General features: G+C 32.8%; 1 protein-coding gene across 1 annotated transcript in view; it reads right to left on the bottom strand.

Moving 5' to 3' along the window:
- Positions 1-16,977, bottom strand: part of LOC118204274 (uncharacterized) — a 280,535-nt gene that overhangs the window by 222,874 nt on the left and 40,684 nt on the right. Inside the window, exons 4-5 of the mRNA XM_085821358.1 lie at positions 14,804-14,846; positions 8,444-8,554 (exon numbers count right to left, since the gene is read on the bottom strand). Of these exons, the coding sequence (XP_085677484.1) occupies positions 8,444-8,554; positions 14,804-14,846 (154 nt within the window). The remainder of the gene's footprint in view (positions 1-8,443; positions 8,555-14,803; positions 14,847-16,977) is intronic.

Genomic DNA, 16,977 nt, shown 5'->3' with positions numbered 1-16,977 from the left:
AATTACTCAAATTACAAGTGTTGTATCTCCAAAACTAATAGTCCCATAAAAATCAAATTTCTAACACATTATAGTTGTACCCTTAGTTATTTGTTTAAGATTACTAAATAAGTCATGTGCTTTAGTAAAACTTTTAAATAAATATTTTAATGTAGAGCCCTTTTTTTATAGCTGACATTCACTGCGCGCAGCATTGCAAATATACAAAGCATAAGAGGAACCCAATTTTTTTTTCATATGGTAGAAACATAATGTATCTTTAACATGGCGAAGATTTATTTTATTTAAATGTTCCTTTCCTACAAAAATATTTTTTAAAAAACAAAATTTAAATTTTTATCAAATTATTTAGGCATAAATTAGCTACAATTTTAAAAATCTTTACATAAGAACCATTTTGGATCGTGATATTAAGCATATCTAGCATATAAACATCCATGTAAAATTTGGTGCCCTTTAGATTAGCTGTTTCAGAGAAATTGTGCGCGCAGTGTGTAAAATCATAGTTTTGAGAAAATTGACTTTAAAGATAAAAGTATGTTTTTATCAAACAAATATGCATTATTTAAGAAAACAAAGTGTTCATATTAAATCAAATACATGATATCATTATTTATATATGGATACTCAAGTATAAAAACATCTAAAATCAAAATAAGTTCACACAACTCGTGAAAATATGAAACGAAAACTTTAACGCACTGACCAGAAAACTTACAATTTTTACACAATTTCACTTTTTTTCAGTCTAGTCATTTGAAGATTAATTTTTTTCATATGAGTGGTATTTGAACAAAATTACTTAAAATTCTCTAAAACTATACAATACAAACTATACAATACGGTTGAGATAAATCATTAAATATTGGTTTAACAACATTCATAATACAAAAAGGAAGTATTGGTTTATGTCTGAATTCACTGACAATTCCATTAGTTACAGCTTTCTAGTATTTACACCAAGTATTGGGACCTATTGGACAAAAAGTATGCAACGGTTCGACATCAGTTGACAGTGTGTGAAAATAGATTGCCCATATATAGGATTACGCATTTCTGCCACAGACGTTTTCTGTTCTCGAATTGCATTACCATAGTAAACAGTCAATTTGTGTATCCGTGAAGCGACCTTTTCCTCCAATAGATTTTCCATCTGCACAATTAATACCTTTCAGTTTCAATTTTCTGAGCCGCGTTCCCATTCTCTTCTGAATATGACCGACACATTCGATTTTTGAAACGAACACATCGGAACCATAGGGCTGGGCCTCCATTATAGATTGAAAAGTCTTGGAATCTCCATCGCCTATGTATCCAATATATTTCAAATCATGCTTCGTTTCTGACCGCTGGAAAACTCGAACCATACCGACGACCTCCATTTTACCCGCAGAACCACTTTAATTTTCAGGAGTTTTAATTAAAATTTTTAATTACACTTGGATTTTAATTCTTAGTTTTTATGTGTGGCGCCCTGTCAATTCCAATGTGTTGTTTGTTTGGTAGTATTTTGTGTTTGTGTTGTCCTTATATATGTACCTTTCCTTATTTTTGTTTTCTTATACCATCATATATTTTTCTTGGTTAGTTAATTTTGGTTTCATGGGTTCCCCTTTAAGATCATAAGATCACTTCATGATCAGGTGGGTGGGAAGCACTCCAATCTCAATCTCAATCTCAGAACCACTGTGATTCATAAGTCACTCCGCCTCATGTTTCATTTGCCAGTTATCATACTCTGGTGTACCTTTCATGGAATTCCATGAATCACATGCCTGAATGAAGAATCTCTGTGTCGAGAACTTTACCACTTTTGTCTTCAATAACGGTACACACACCTATTCGTGATGTGTGACCCCTGGTTTTCCATGAACCATCGCCGCTAACCACAACATTTGAAGAACCGGTTAGCTGAACTTCTTCGCAAGCAGCATTTTTCATGTCTTGTGCTACATTACTTGAGCGCGACATAAACTTCTTTACTGTAGCATAGATCCATGATACCACAAAATAGTTTCATTGCTGAGTAGCCCATTCTAATAGTTCGCATGGCATAAGCATAACGTATGTTAATGTCAGCATAGTTGTTCTTCTTACGAACTGAACTCTTAAATGCACGCAGTTCTATACAATTTAAAGAAAATTTAGAACTTAGTCCACACACAACTTCTTCTTTGATAGTGACATCACTGCCACATGTTTTTCAGCACAATTCCTTTTCGAAAGAGGAAATCATTACACTCAAGTCCAAAATCCTAAAACCTTTAAAATCATCATTAGTTTCATTTTCCAACTGCTTATTAGAAAGTTTTATTTTCTTTGCAGAAGCACTCACATGCAGCTGTGCAGTAGACAATTCGCGTGTGGATATTACCAGTAAAGATTTTTTTTTTTTTATTTCTACTGCCAGATGATCGTTTAAGTGTCAATCTATCTTCTGTCCTATTCATATTAATCTTAGGAATGACTTTTCAATATAAATATTTAATTATATTATAAAATGAAGGAAAATATATCGAGAAATCTCCCACAGAATATAGAACACGTTGTAGAATTCGCAAGCAAAACAAACTGAATGAATGAAAGAAAGTTAAAGTTAATATATTGCTTTCTTCTTCTAGAAAAAGCAGTGAGAATTAAATAATTATTAAATATATCTATTTCCCAAGCCATTACAAGAAAACAAATGTTAGATTGCTTTTATAAACAGAATTTATCCCCTCTCTTCACGACCTCAGCTGTAAAAATATTCAGCTGTCAATAAAGGTAAACAAACGCCTCTACCTTTCTGGAAAGGCAACATTGTCTTCTTTCCGTATACTTCTAAGATCAAATATTAATTGCTTGATCGCATTTAATTTCTCTTTTTGACTTTCATAATAACTTTCTAGGCCGAAAGTAGTTTTTTTTTTTTTTTGCCGGGAGGTAATGGTACACTGCTAATCATGATGTCAAAAGCAATCAACCACTGAAATAAAAATTACTTGTTTCAGCATTAACCAGTCAAATTCATAATTGCTTTAGCCGTTGTGGAGGAAAATAATGTTTTTGCTGGTGCTACTTTCTATCTCTCTTTTCATTTCATAGGTAAAATTTGAGGTTTCAGTTTATAGCACAGTTTAATTTCTCCGATATCTTTATTGAGTACTGCATATATAACGTCTCTTTTTATAATTGTACCCTTTACGAAAATAAAACCTTTATTTAAAAAAAGAAAGATTTCACAAAAGCTTTATGCAGTGCGGTATATCAGCTTAAGCCCATATTTTGGTGCTGAACCTGGGACTGTAAAAGAAAGATTTAACTGTCGTAATTTGTAGTTCTTTCCAAAGAGTCCGACTATCTCCCATGTCGGATACAATTGCTTCGACTCGTAGCCCAGACGATTCAAATACAAACAGAATTGAAGACATAAGATTTACCTCCATATGACGATCAAAATAAATGGACATTTCCATTGCAAAATGAGTCCTCGCACCAATTCAGATTGAGTCTTTTTAAAACGTCTGATGAAATTTTGAATGGTAACAGAGTCTATAATCTAATATATGTATTTCATGGAAACTTAATACGCGTAATCTTTCTTTGTCATTTCATTTTAGAAAGTTGTTTTCATCAATTAGCAGTACATTATTTAGAATGCCAGACATGCAATTAAACTTTGAGCACCATCTTTTGATTGTAATTCATTTGGAAGCGGAATACCCATATTTTCTCGCCAGAGGTCGCATGTTTTTACTGGCAATGACTTGATTACTATGCTTTTTGAAATATCTGGAAATCATTTAATTCGCTTTTTTTTTTTTTTTTTTTTTTTTTTTTTTGTTTCGAACACATGGTTTCATTTCTCTTAGTTTTTTAATTTCTTTCCTCAGTTTCTGAACTTTTTCTAATATTAGCTTTCTATTCCTTTTAAATCTTTTTCATTGCTAGGAATTAGTTTTGAATTGATGCTTTCTGTCAGTTTGTAAAACAGAAAACCTACTTTCAACAGCTGACAATTGTATGATTAAATCATCAAAAATTTTTTTAGACTCTGAAACGATTACAAAATTGCTGAGTAACAATTACTCTCACTCCGTTTCTCATAGCAACTCTTGTTATTATTTCGAAACTCCAGACATTTTATTTTGGGACTTATAATCTGAATTCTATCAAATGCACTCTGTAAATTTTCCTATTTGTTGCCTTTGCTGCTTTGGTGTATTCTGATAAATAACCAAGTCAGGTCTATTAACAGTTGGGATAGAAATTGACTTCAATACCTTTTTTGCGGTTCATTCTAGCAACCCGTTTTTCATATCATTCTCATAATCAGATTCATTGAAGTGATTGCTGCATATTCTGCACTCTTTGACATCCGCACAGCCATTCTTTCGTCAACTCAATGTTTTTGTACGAAAATCGGTCAAATATCACATTAGTTTTTCTTTTCTATTATCAGAGCTTAAATTGCGCCGGAGCTCCGGTACTTCTTAGTTTTGGGGATAAATCATAATTCTAGGCGGAGCGCACCGGAGCCCTAAATAAGAAGGCTCCGGCACTTCTTTTATGTAACTGAACAACAATTTCAGTAGAAATTTGATCTCGAAAATTTTATTTTTTGCGATTAAATTATATTAAAAAATCGCTTATTAAATTTTAGTTTATCTCTTTAATTTTATTTAATTTTAATTATTTAATTACTTCAATTTTTGATTATGTAAATAAATAATGAGTTAATTTTGATTTAATTACTTATTAATTATTAATTAAATAATATTTGATAAATATTAATTATTAATATTGATTAAATAATTATTAATTACTTTGATAACAATTATCTATTTAATTTTTTAATTATTAATGATTTTAATAGTCATTTTGTTTATTTATTTACTTTTGTTCCTCTTTGCTGACGGTCTTCCATAGGGCACCCGTGCTTCTAATTTTAGAAATTAAGCCCTGCCTATTGTGATACGTATTACTGCATGTAGCAACAGCACACAACACCATGTTTTTAATGATTTCTCACTATAAGTACTTTCTAAATACAACATCTATTTAAAAGTATCCTCTTTTACAATTTGCCAGTAAAAAAAGCCTCTTTCTCTGAAACTAAGAACTAAAATCTTTTGCTCTGAAGCTCTGGTCGGTAAGCATGGAGGTAGGAAAGGTAGGGAGGTAGGAAAGGTAGGTACTTCCTACCTCCATGTCGGTAAGCGAGGGGAAGAAACTACTGACGTCACAAAACATCCGGGATGCTCCCCATATGGGTTCGCGTCGGAAAGTTCCCTTCAAAGGGATGACCCAGCCCTTCTTTTTCTTTAGTATTTCTACTTCTCTGTAATTGCCATCATGAAGGTGATTGCCATAGTCAAGTCAGCCAGTTGAAGTCAGCCTTCATTCGCGTGCTTTTCATGAACCGAAAGACACTTCGAAACGAAGTGGAAGAGAATACCTAGCATTTTTTCTTTTTTTCCCTGCAGCAAACCTATATCTCAAACTTTTTTATGCAGTAGTTGTTCCCATGGTTACAAGTCAAATAGGGCGGTGAAAATCACCTCTTCATATAGCCTTTAACTCCTTCACATCCAATCCGCCCGACACGGACCTACATTGAAACAACCAGAACCGCCCGAAAACGCCCGAGATTGTAATCTTCTTTTCTTCCCTCCTCCTAAGGTATGCACTAGCAGGTGCACTTTCCCCAAATGCATTGTATCAGTTTACTGCAGACAGCTTGTCCTAAGAGGTTTTTTTTTTTTAATCTTTTGTTTGATCGTGACATTTCGTTGTTGATTCTTTTGTGGTACAGAGTGTTTTTAAGCTTTAAACAGCAATAAAAGAGCAGTTTAAAAATTTAAGGATTATATTTATTTTTAAACAATTTATTCCTTCCTATAAAAATAACAGAAATAAACAAAATCTCAGTCGTGATCATAACAAAGCCGGAAAGGCTTCTTGATCTGACCTTCAGAATAGTTTTATAAAGAACGGGGTCAAATCTAATGGAATCTTGGTTAGAAAGTACAAAGGATGTCATTGGAAATCTTCACACCTATTTTCTGCGTTAATGGACGGGGAGGCGAGGAAATTGCTGTGAAACTGGGAAAGTATTTCGGGCGGTTCTGGTATTTTGAGGATACAGCTTAGCGAAGGGTCTGGATTTCAAAGAGTTAAGGTATTCCCCCTTTCTTAGCATGCTTTCGTGGTGTAGTGGTCAGCACACTCGGCGCGTATTCGAGAGATCCGAGGTTCGAGTCTCGGGAAGGGCATTACTCATTTTTCACTTCTTCAGCTTCGAAATCACCTAATGTTTCTACAAGGTATTTTTATGGCTTTTACAGAAAAAAAAGTTACGATATTGGGAATTTAATTTTTTTTTTTTTTTTTTTTTCTTTAACCTATGTAATGTGTAAATATTTTGCAAACTTCAAAATTGCTGATTATGTAATTTTAGTATACATATCTGCTTCAAAATTTTCTTACGAATTTGTAGATTTGAGTTTTTTAGAATGATGAAAGGAAGTGGCCATTGCATTTTCATACATTAGAAAGTATGTTAACAAGAATCCTTTCATTAATATTAACGTTACAGATAATTTAATTATTACAATTATTGTAATTATTGCAATTGAAATGAAACTGAAGAAATGCGCATAAAGTTTTAACGTTTCAATTGAAAATTTCAAATCACATTTGTTATTGTAATTCAAAGATAATATATAATTTATATTTGACTTATGAATAAGTTTTCTGATTATTTTAGGGAATAAGATTATAAAATGCGTTACTTTCTATTTCATGGATATCTTTACAGATTACAGTATTCCTAAAGCAAAAATGAAAAATTTTAAGAATTGAGATCATACGTACCTAAATATCTGATTCTTTGTCCAAATAAATAAATCTCATATTCATCCGGTTTTCCATCCACAGTTACTGTTTCATGTATGATTCCAGCTTGCACATAAAAATTCAGTGCCTTTTTAAGCCTTAGAGAAATGTGAAATATTATTTGTAATAATAGAATAAAAGAAGCTGATTAAAAGGATGGCTGATTGAAAAATAAAATGATATAGTGCACATAAATTTGGAATCGGAACTACGATAGCAACACGGAAAAGGAGGGATGCTCATGAAAGGCGTTTTAAGAGACAGTGGCTCGTATTTATGTTACACATTTAAAAAATACGAAAACGCCCATGCAGCAAGTCCGTTCAACGGGATTCGGATCCCGGACCGAATTGCCAGTGTTCAACGGCTTTTATCGCTCGGTCTCTGGCGGGCCAAGGCAAACGACTAAGAGTTTTTTAGCTTTAAATACATACTTTTTAAATAAATGACATTTTGTGCATTTATTTATAGGGTATTTTCTCTCTCTTTCAAGCATGCCTTCGTGCTTTAACGGTTAGCACACTCGGCGCGTATTTGAGAGGTCCAGGTTATTCTGGCAAGGGCAGGCATTGATTATTTTTCATAATTTGCTACTTCAACAAAAAAACCTAATGTCCTACAGTGGCGCCCGAATTAAAAAAAAAAGTGGTCGGTGATGAATCTTCACCACCAGGATCTGGCGACTGGGTGCCCTAATCCCCACTCGGCCTTTAAAAGGGGGAGTAAACAAGGTACTTTCTCCCTCTTTCAAGCATGCCTTCGTAGTGTAACTGTTAGCACAGTCGGCGCGCATTCGAGAGGTCCAGGTTCGAGTCCCGGCCAGTGCACTGCTTATTTTTCATGATCTCCTGCTTCAACAAGAAAACCTAATGACTCTACATGTTAATATTTTATTGCACGAAGTGTTTAAATGCTGAAACTAAGAAAAAGAATTTATTAGATACGCAGGTAAGCATGTTTATTTGTTATGCGTAACTGACAGTCTCTGATGTAATGAAGCAAGCTAATCGTACCATATGAATTAAAAAGGTTGTATAAGATTTTCGGCACGTTTTTTATTGCATGCTTACCAATACATTTATGTTTCTTTTAGTGGAAGGGATTATTTAGCTGTTAAGTATTTAATTTAGGCATACGGATACAAAAAACTACTTTTATACAAATTTTAGTATCTACCAGTATTTTCTATACTTTTTGTTGTTTGACTTGAGAAAAGCTTTAGAAAAAAATCTAAATCTAAATAAATGTATATATGTAATTTTTACGTTTTGGAAAAGAGATGAATGATCTTCTAACAATGGTGAAAGGAGTGCAAAGGGCAGAAATGGTTGAGAACCACTTTTTTGGAGGGTATGTTCTGGTTCAGACGATTCTAAATATATGTTACTATATCTAAATATCTGTTAGACTTCTTAATATCTGTTACGAACTATGAAACTTACCAAATGGTTATCAAAAAATATTTCCATGTATTAGGTTAGTTTTCACTATTTTTCTCAAATTAAATGTCTTAACCTTAAATATTCTTATCTGAAATAGTAGGTAAAATTTTTTATCTCATTACTTGTCGAAAGGAGGATATGATGATTCCCACTCTGCTTTTGCAAGATTTTCGGCAACAGTCTGTGGCTTTAAATCCGATGTACAGTCGAAAATATCCGAAGAAGCCGTCCATCTGGAATGAAGTAATTGATTTTAAAATTTGCATAATGCTAACATAATCCATATATAAACAAATGGCATGGGCGTAATCCTAGTATACGGTACACACGGGATTTGGCAACTTTTGGCGACATTATGATGAGTAGTAAACGCGGTGTTTATGATGTAAATCAAGGTTTCTTAAACTTTTTTCAGTCGCGACCCCCTTTTATCACTTAGATTTTTTCGCGATCCCCCAGGACCCCATAATATTTACGAAAATTTTGTGGGACCCCATAAGTATTGCGCAAATCCGACACACACGTGAGTGAAACTGTCAGTTTTTTCACTTGTACTGTAATATACTATTGCAGTTTTAGGTCATTAACATTAATTTCTAATTTTAAGACATAAAACAATGTGAAAATTTTAAATAAGTAACTGACGAAATGGCAGCGTCACGTACAAAGCAAAGAAAATGAACGTTTATATTATAAAAAGAATGTGTCGAAACGTTTTCTTTTTTTCTTTGTCTGTATTGCCTTATCTTTATCTATTTTCAGAAAAACTGTGTAAAAATATTTGGTAATTGTAAAATTATTATAATAAGTTAAAGAAAAGAAACTTAAATAATCTAAATATTATAAAGAAAAGAAACCCTGAAGAGATGAGCGGAAGGATATTGGCAGCAAAAAAGTTATGGTTCTAAGTTTCGGTTTGTTTTATGCGGATCGGATAAAACCTTCAAGCAAGTTTATGCGGATCTTCAAGCAAGTTCATGCATCATTAGCGTCATGCAACAATCAGAGGATAGCAGTTAATTGTGGAAGAATGCACTTTTGTGAAGTTTCGTTATAAGCAGTTATTACCTTTAGGACAAAAGGAAAATAGCCAAATTAAAACGGGAATTTAAAGAAATATTGCAAATTAAGGTTAGAACTTTGATTTATGTTTGATTACGTAATTTTTTATCTTATATATGTGCATACTTAATTTTAATTGCAGTTAAAAATTCATTCAAGTCAAATGTAAAATGTTAGAAAGAAAGCATTTTTAATTTCCTTATGTATAATAATCCTGGACTCAAAGAATACGAAGAAAGGCTCAGAAGAAGTGATAATATTCAACACTTAAAAAAAAAAAATAAATAAATAAATTAATTAATTAAATTAAATTATAAGTCATAGTCACTGCGAATAATCAGAGCAGAGACCGAGAAAAGATTGCTAGGACCCCCGTACACAACAAAAATGCGAAATTGTGGATTTATAAAAGCAAGCTAATTAAATATTGCTTGTATTAATAAAGCAAACAGAAACATATAAATTCATTTATCAAGTTACATTTATTTTTCTTAAATCGTTCTGAAGGCACAGTCTAGAGCCATCAAAAATTAAACAGGAGAAAATTAAATGTTCCATATCCTGAGATACTTTTTCAACTACACAACATTTTCTCATCTACAAATTACTTGGGTTCAGGTAACAGCTAATTTGCAAATTTATAAATTTATCATAAACGGATAAAAACTGCGATCCTTTAAAATTCGCAAGAAAGAAAGACTCGGAGTGCAATCTGAGCTTAATAAAAAAAAATCCTTTTTTTTTTTTTTTTTTTTTTTTTTTTTTTTTTTTTTTTTTTGGTATGAATACAGGATAAAGTGCATTCTTAATCTCATTTAAATATAAACTTTGTTATAACAGAAAGGCTTTCCGCAGCATTTTGGAATATTAATGCTAATATTTCTAATCTTCTCCAATTATTCCAAAATGCTGTGCAAAAAGCATCTTTAAGCGAAAAATTAACTTTTCCATTTTCATAAATGATTATCATGCGCATATGGAAAACAGATATGAATTACCTTATCTCTAAGTAAACTGACAAATAAGGAGATTTTGACTACTAGTTTAGGTGCGTCTACACGTAGCGATTTTCTCGGCCGACTTTGCCTTACTGTAATATCTGAGATAGCTTGCCTGTCCACACGCAATGATTTTCTCGGTACTATAGGAATTCACTCAACCAATCACTGTGAAAGGAAGAGTTCTCGCCCTCTACAGCGTCACACTGTATACAATTGTGTAAACGAAGCTTACAGTGTTATCAAATAGTCAAAATAATAGGTGAAGATTTCCCTTTAATTTCTGCTTTAGAAACATATGCAATTTTGATCTTTGGTGCTAGCGCAGAAGAAGAACCAAGAAACATTGCTGCGGGCATTCCTCACGGATATAATCTAGCGCCTTTGTTTTACTTAATTTACGCCATGGACTTCCCGATGTTTGATAACAATACTAATTGCATCACCGCCTGCTATTCTGTCTTCTTCACTCAACCCCAGTCATGCAATAACTCGCACACCACAACAAAACTGTGGATGTTGACGTGACATTATTTAATGAAAAAGTGCCTAAAGTCCCTCAGGCAATATATCTTGTGTCAAATTCAACTCCACGCTTACCTGGAACCCTCACGTCACGACAGCCATAGGCAAAGCAACAGGTGTGGCAAGCAAACTTAACAACATTATAATCTCAACATCCACGCTTGATCTCGCTAGGAAACGAAGGATCTATATCTCCACCTTACGCCCAATTCTTATTTATGCATTCCCAGCCTGGTGCGGGGCTTTAAATTCCTCTATCCTCCCGTCTAAATAACTGGCATATTCCTTTCCACTATTTCCCATTTATTTTATTTTCTCACAGTTTCAATTCTCACAGGCTTGGGCCTAATTTACTTCTAATTTCCCTTACTCACGGAGTTTACCACTTGAAGATCTTCATGCGAGGTTTGCCCTACCCAGGGATAATTGAGGTGCTGGTAAGTGCGCGATAGATATCGCGCTGAGGCCAGCCAAACTAACAAGTATCAAAGTATCAAATACTGAGTTAGAGAGAATCAGAGATTCTGATTTGCGCGCGTCCGCCTTGTTGGCTACTCTCTCTCAAAGCTGTTATTACTCTCAGCCGTACTCAGGCCCTTGATAGTTTCTCAGTCAATTAGCGTTAAGAGGCCAACTCGGTTAGAATCTTGATAGCTTCCGCTATATCTATTTTAGTTTAGATTAGTTTTAGTTTATTTCTTAGCCTCTTAAGTTCAAGCCCGAGTGTCGGCTTTTATTGTACACTCCAAGACGGAGTTCCGTTAAATCTTATTTGAATAATAAAGGGTTACTTACCCTTCCATATTGTTGCTTCTTGTCACACGAACTTAAGCGATTATTCGCTTAGCAGTTCTTAAGATTCTTCACGTTCAATTGTAAATTAGCATTTACAAAGTGAGGAACTCTACAAGTTTTCAAAGTACAAAAATATGTTATTAATTTTTCTCACGAAGCGTTCTTGCTTTAGAATCATAGTAAAAAAATATCATTAAGCTAGAAATATTTTTAATTAATGACAATCATATTACGAAGAGGTTACGTGCCAATACTGAAGCCTGATAATGTTACTTAGGAACGAATTTAATTCTGTGAATAAGAGCCTTCATCTTGAAAACATTTATAGCGATCAATATTTTTCACGGTAATTTACATACAAACGCTCACCCCTTAATCTATTTATATCAGAAACATTTTTCTAAACTGGTATTATTTTTTTGGCTACTTTCATATTTAAACATATCGTCCATCGAATCCTGTCTGGATCTTAATATGAAATGCCTGGGTCACTTTTTTACTTCTTTGTACGAAGTAAAGGAAGTAGGTATCGTATTTTAACGAAAATATTCATATGCTCTTGATGCCATTTGAACGATATTTTTTAGTTACATCTATAGGTATAAACAGAATAAAGGACTCTTTTTTCCCAATACGGATTGTGAAAGGGATTCATAAAATATTTTTTCGTGACGTCTGTACGTACGTGCTTACGTAAGTACGTATGTATGTATCTGGCATAACTCAAAAACAAGTAGTCTCAGAACTTTGAAAATTTGTATATGGGACTGCTGTAACATGTAAAGGTGCACCTTTCTTTTTGATTGCAATCGACCGCACCAAAAATATATAAACATATGTTTATACATACCCACTCCATTTTCCAGCTTGGAGAGCTAAGCTTTTTTATTCTGATATGTTGGTATTTTTGTTGTGAATTTTGTTGTGAATTTTTGTTGAGTAAATTGTGAATTTTTGGTTTAAAAGTGAATGAATTATATTGTTTTTATGTTCCGGTTAAGGTTTCTATGGCTTTAGTTAATCTGGATGCAATAGTTGTGGAATTATCGACAGTTTAAAAGTTGTTTAAGTTCCAGTAAGCGTAATGATGCCATTTGCTTACCTTTGAAACTTAGTAGCACAGTAAATTAAAGCAGTTTCTGCATCAACTTCAGTATCTTTTTGTGCACCGAAAAATCGGTTTTTCTGCCTAATTTTAATTAATTTAAAAATCGAAACTTTTTAATCTTTATTTGGTGTTTTAGGTTTTTCTGTATTTTACAGTTTTTAATGAAGATGTTTTCAGATTTTATGTATTTTTTCCCTTGCCGTGAAATGAGAACTGAATTGAATGAATGACAAATATACTCTAATGAAATTATAGAAATAAATTTAAATGAAATGGAGCAAAAAATGTACATAAAATTTAGTAGATCTTGCAAGAAAGTCATGTGGTGTCCACATCAGATTTTTTTAATAAAAAAGAATACAAAATTTTCCTAAATGTAAGTGACCAGAGGAACGCGTTTGAAGTTCGATTTCGCAAAACTTACGGTACACACCGTAAAGTTAGATTTCCTAATTTTCACTAAGTTGAAATTCAAAATCGCCAAAATATATCAATAAATTAAAAATCCTCTAAGTAGTCAAAACAGGGTGCAAATAAGCTGAAAATAAGCACATTCACTATGATTTAGAAGCTGCTTTGGTACTTAAGTATTACGCTGTCTGGAAAATGTTCTATAGAGTTGTGATTTCCGTTAGTGACTGGGCACTGCATACTTAATTGAGGAGTGTAAACAGTTTCTTGTAACGTTTTATTAGTGAGCAGTGACAACACCCTCTTAAATTCTCTTAAGAAGGTGTTAGCAGTGAACACTGGAACAGTTGTTAGGCCACTGCATATTTCTTTTTCAATCTAATAGACCTAAATTTCGGTTTTAAATTTAGACTTCCAAATGTCTCGCTGCTTTGATATAAGTTGCGTTCTTATCAGGAAACATTTAATAGTTTTATGAAGTCTGCAAGTTTACGACGTCTTCCTTTTGTTTTCGTGGCACCAGGAGTGTATCAAGAGTATCAAGATCGTTTTTTAAACGCTCTTGTTTTTTCTATAGAATATGGCAATAAGTAGGAACAAAAAGCTTTTCTGCGCTTGTAAACGTAAAAACACATTTGCTGTTTTCTCGTAGAATCGTTCAGAACACGATAGGGAATCTACTTCGACATCGTTTTGATCGTTCAGTTGATCAGAAAATGGCCTCTAACATACTGAATGCCAAGAAGTGCTGAACTCCGTGTGGCCGCTTTTTGATACTTGGGATGCGTCAAAGACAGAACTTCTGTTCTTTTCTACAAGTCTAAATGGTCTTAAAAAATACGTAACTCATCGCAACATCTGTTGCGACTGTTGACATGGATATGCAGAGATGTGTTTGTCTATCGCTTCGACACCTGCCTGTAACATTTGCCGAACTACCATGATGGAAATATTAAGACCAGTTGTCTTTTTTAAATATTCATTTTAAAACTTAACACAAGTTTTTTTGGTTAACTAAACGATAAAAATATAGTTAAGTTACATAAAGGGAAAAGAAGCAGGTTTCTCGTCGCACGATGCGACTTACTACTTCGGAGTTCTTCAGAAACAAGCTCTTTTTTTTTTTTTTTTTTCTTTTCTTACTTTTTACGTTTGGTTCCGAAGGAAACCGCGTAAGGCGGATGAATTTAATAGGTTTTTTCCCTTCATAACTTTCCGGCGGTCGTATACATAACATTTATAAATAACTATGTAAATTTCAAAACATATTCTTCTAACCGTGTAAATATTTCATCCGTGTTATTGTGATTCGTATTTTTATTCTACTTTGAATATGTGTACTTTTGGGAGGCAGTATTCTAAATTGAGTTTATTAAAAGATAAAGTTGAGGCAATATGTGGACCATTTCTGCAGAGTTGTAAGAATGAAATGGCATGAATTAATGAACGTATCCTATGAAACTGCTGCAAAATGAATGCAGATAACTGCCATAATGTTCCATGAAAGCTACATAAGATTGCTTCAACAAAATATTATAGCAATTGAATAGTTAATTGTCAGCTTAACTAAAAGCAAATCTTACGTGTACCATACGTCCAGGGTCAGTATCATTGTCATTCGTCTCCCTGAAATGAAACAAATGCAAGGATGGTTAGAAATAACACTGGAATTAGTATGTGATCATATAAGCTGAAAACTGTGGGTTATATATATTAAATTATGTATATACATTATATTTGTATTATATATATATATATATATATATATATATATATATATATACATATACGTTTCACCAAGACTATTTGAAAATGTATATAGTTTCTTCTCTTTATTATTTTGGACATTTTTTAAAGATTGGAAAATAGGAAAGAGGTATGGAGCAGTTTATTACAGAATGAAGAAATTAGTTTTAGAATGATATAACCGTTAATTTTTTATAAGTATCTTAAAACTAAATATTCTCATTTGCTTTCTAGGAACTTTTCGAAGCAAGTAACACAGACCCTACGTCTCATTTTTCGCAAGAATACGTTGATCACTTTTTTATTCCACTTCTCTGACAAGCAGCACATCTTCGTGGAGCTGTCTTTCAATGAGCCACCGGCCTATCAATGAAATGGTATCTGAAATTCGAGCAGAGCTGACTGAAGTTTCTGAATCATTGAGGTATTGTTTTATAAGATTATTTCTAAAATCTGCGAAGGATAAGTCTGAAATTTTTATTTTGTACAAAATAAAGAAGTTTAAAACTACTAATTTCCTGTTCCAACATAGGTTTCAATGGGATTGTGCATATTGCTGAGCATAGAAACTTCTCGCTTTTCTTTTCAACAAGCCGCAGTCATTCCTGATAAATATTTTATGTTAATTTAATCTGCATTCGGATGCCAGCACTCAGTTTCATATAATTTTTCCGATTGCAGCAAATTGTACAGCTGTTGATTTCATATTTATGCAACAATTCATGAATTCAGTGAAGAAAAGAAATTATTCATAAAAAGTTTACGTCCTTTGCCTTTTACACTTTCTACCAACGTGTTATGAGCAACGCGTTATTCGTGTTTGCTATTACCGTGCTATGAGCAACACATTTCTCATTGTTCGTTTCGTAGGAATCTCCTCCGAGGTATACTTTTATGTCGTATGTGTAACCATGGAGGTCCGCAAGATTGTAAATTTTAAATCCAAAACGCTTATGTTTTTTAGGATTGTATTGCTTAAAAATTACTCTCCCCTTGAATAGAACAATTACTTCGTCAACAGCCAGTTCTTCGGAGGGCTCATATATTTCCTTAAAACTGTTTTTCAAATGCTCAAATTTCTTCCTTATTTTCCAAAATTGATCATAAGTATGAAGGTCTGATGGTCATATGTCATCTTCAAAATGCAGAAAACGAAAAATTTGTAAGAATATATGTCTATACATAGTTTTCTTAAGAAAAGCTGTTTCAAGCATTTTTTCTGTCGACCAGTAATCTTTTACATGTCGTTTTGAATATGCCCCATCAGAAACGTCAACACCAAAAAATTTAGCAATTCATTTTCATTAATATCCTTCCATGTAAGTGTGTGCTTTCTTGTCTCTAATTCAGAGATAAAATTGGAATTTTGCCTTTGTATTTGTTCCGCATAACGATTTGTTTCTTAGACAATTTTTTTCAATAATGTTTCGCCAGGAAAGATTTTTGAAAAATTCAATTTCTTTTTGTAGCTTGAGAAGCAAGGTCTTTTATATTGTTTCTACCAATATAATTCAAAATGTTTACCTTCTCATCAGCTTATGGTTCAAGAGTTCTAATTAAGAGTTAATCACAATTTAAAGCTTTTCGCTAATTCTGCTTCCGGTAAGATCAATTTAGTATGAAATGAAATTTATTCTAAAATGTAGGTGCTTCAAATATTATATCAAGCGTTCATCGGTATTTCAGTAACATGTCTGTTATTATTTTTCTGCGCGAAACTATATATTTCATTAAGTGATAAAGTGAAATGAAAGCTAAAATATGTAACATTATAATTCCTCATGTAGATAAGATGTGAGAATTTCAGGGAACACTTCATTTTATGATCACATAAAATATTTTTGTGATATCTATCACAAAAATGAATAATAATTATTATAAAAAATAATATAAATATAAAAAATAATTATTATTCCAAGTAGCTGAAATAAATTGAAAAATTTTATTTTAATTTCATTTTATCAAAATTTTCAATATCAGTAATCGAGTTAAATATTTCTAGCAATTCTCA

This window comes from Stegodyphus dumicola, chromosome 7 (genome assembly GCF_044657685.1).
Source record: "Stegodyphus dumicola isolate Sdum_Otavi_A_Nest chromosome 7, ASM4465768v1".
NCBI classification, from domain to species: Eukaryota; Metazoa; Arthropoda; class Arachnida; order Araneae; family Eresidae; genus Stegodyphus; species Stegodyphus dumicola.
This window is presented reverse-complemented; position numbering and strand designations above follow the sequence as displayed.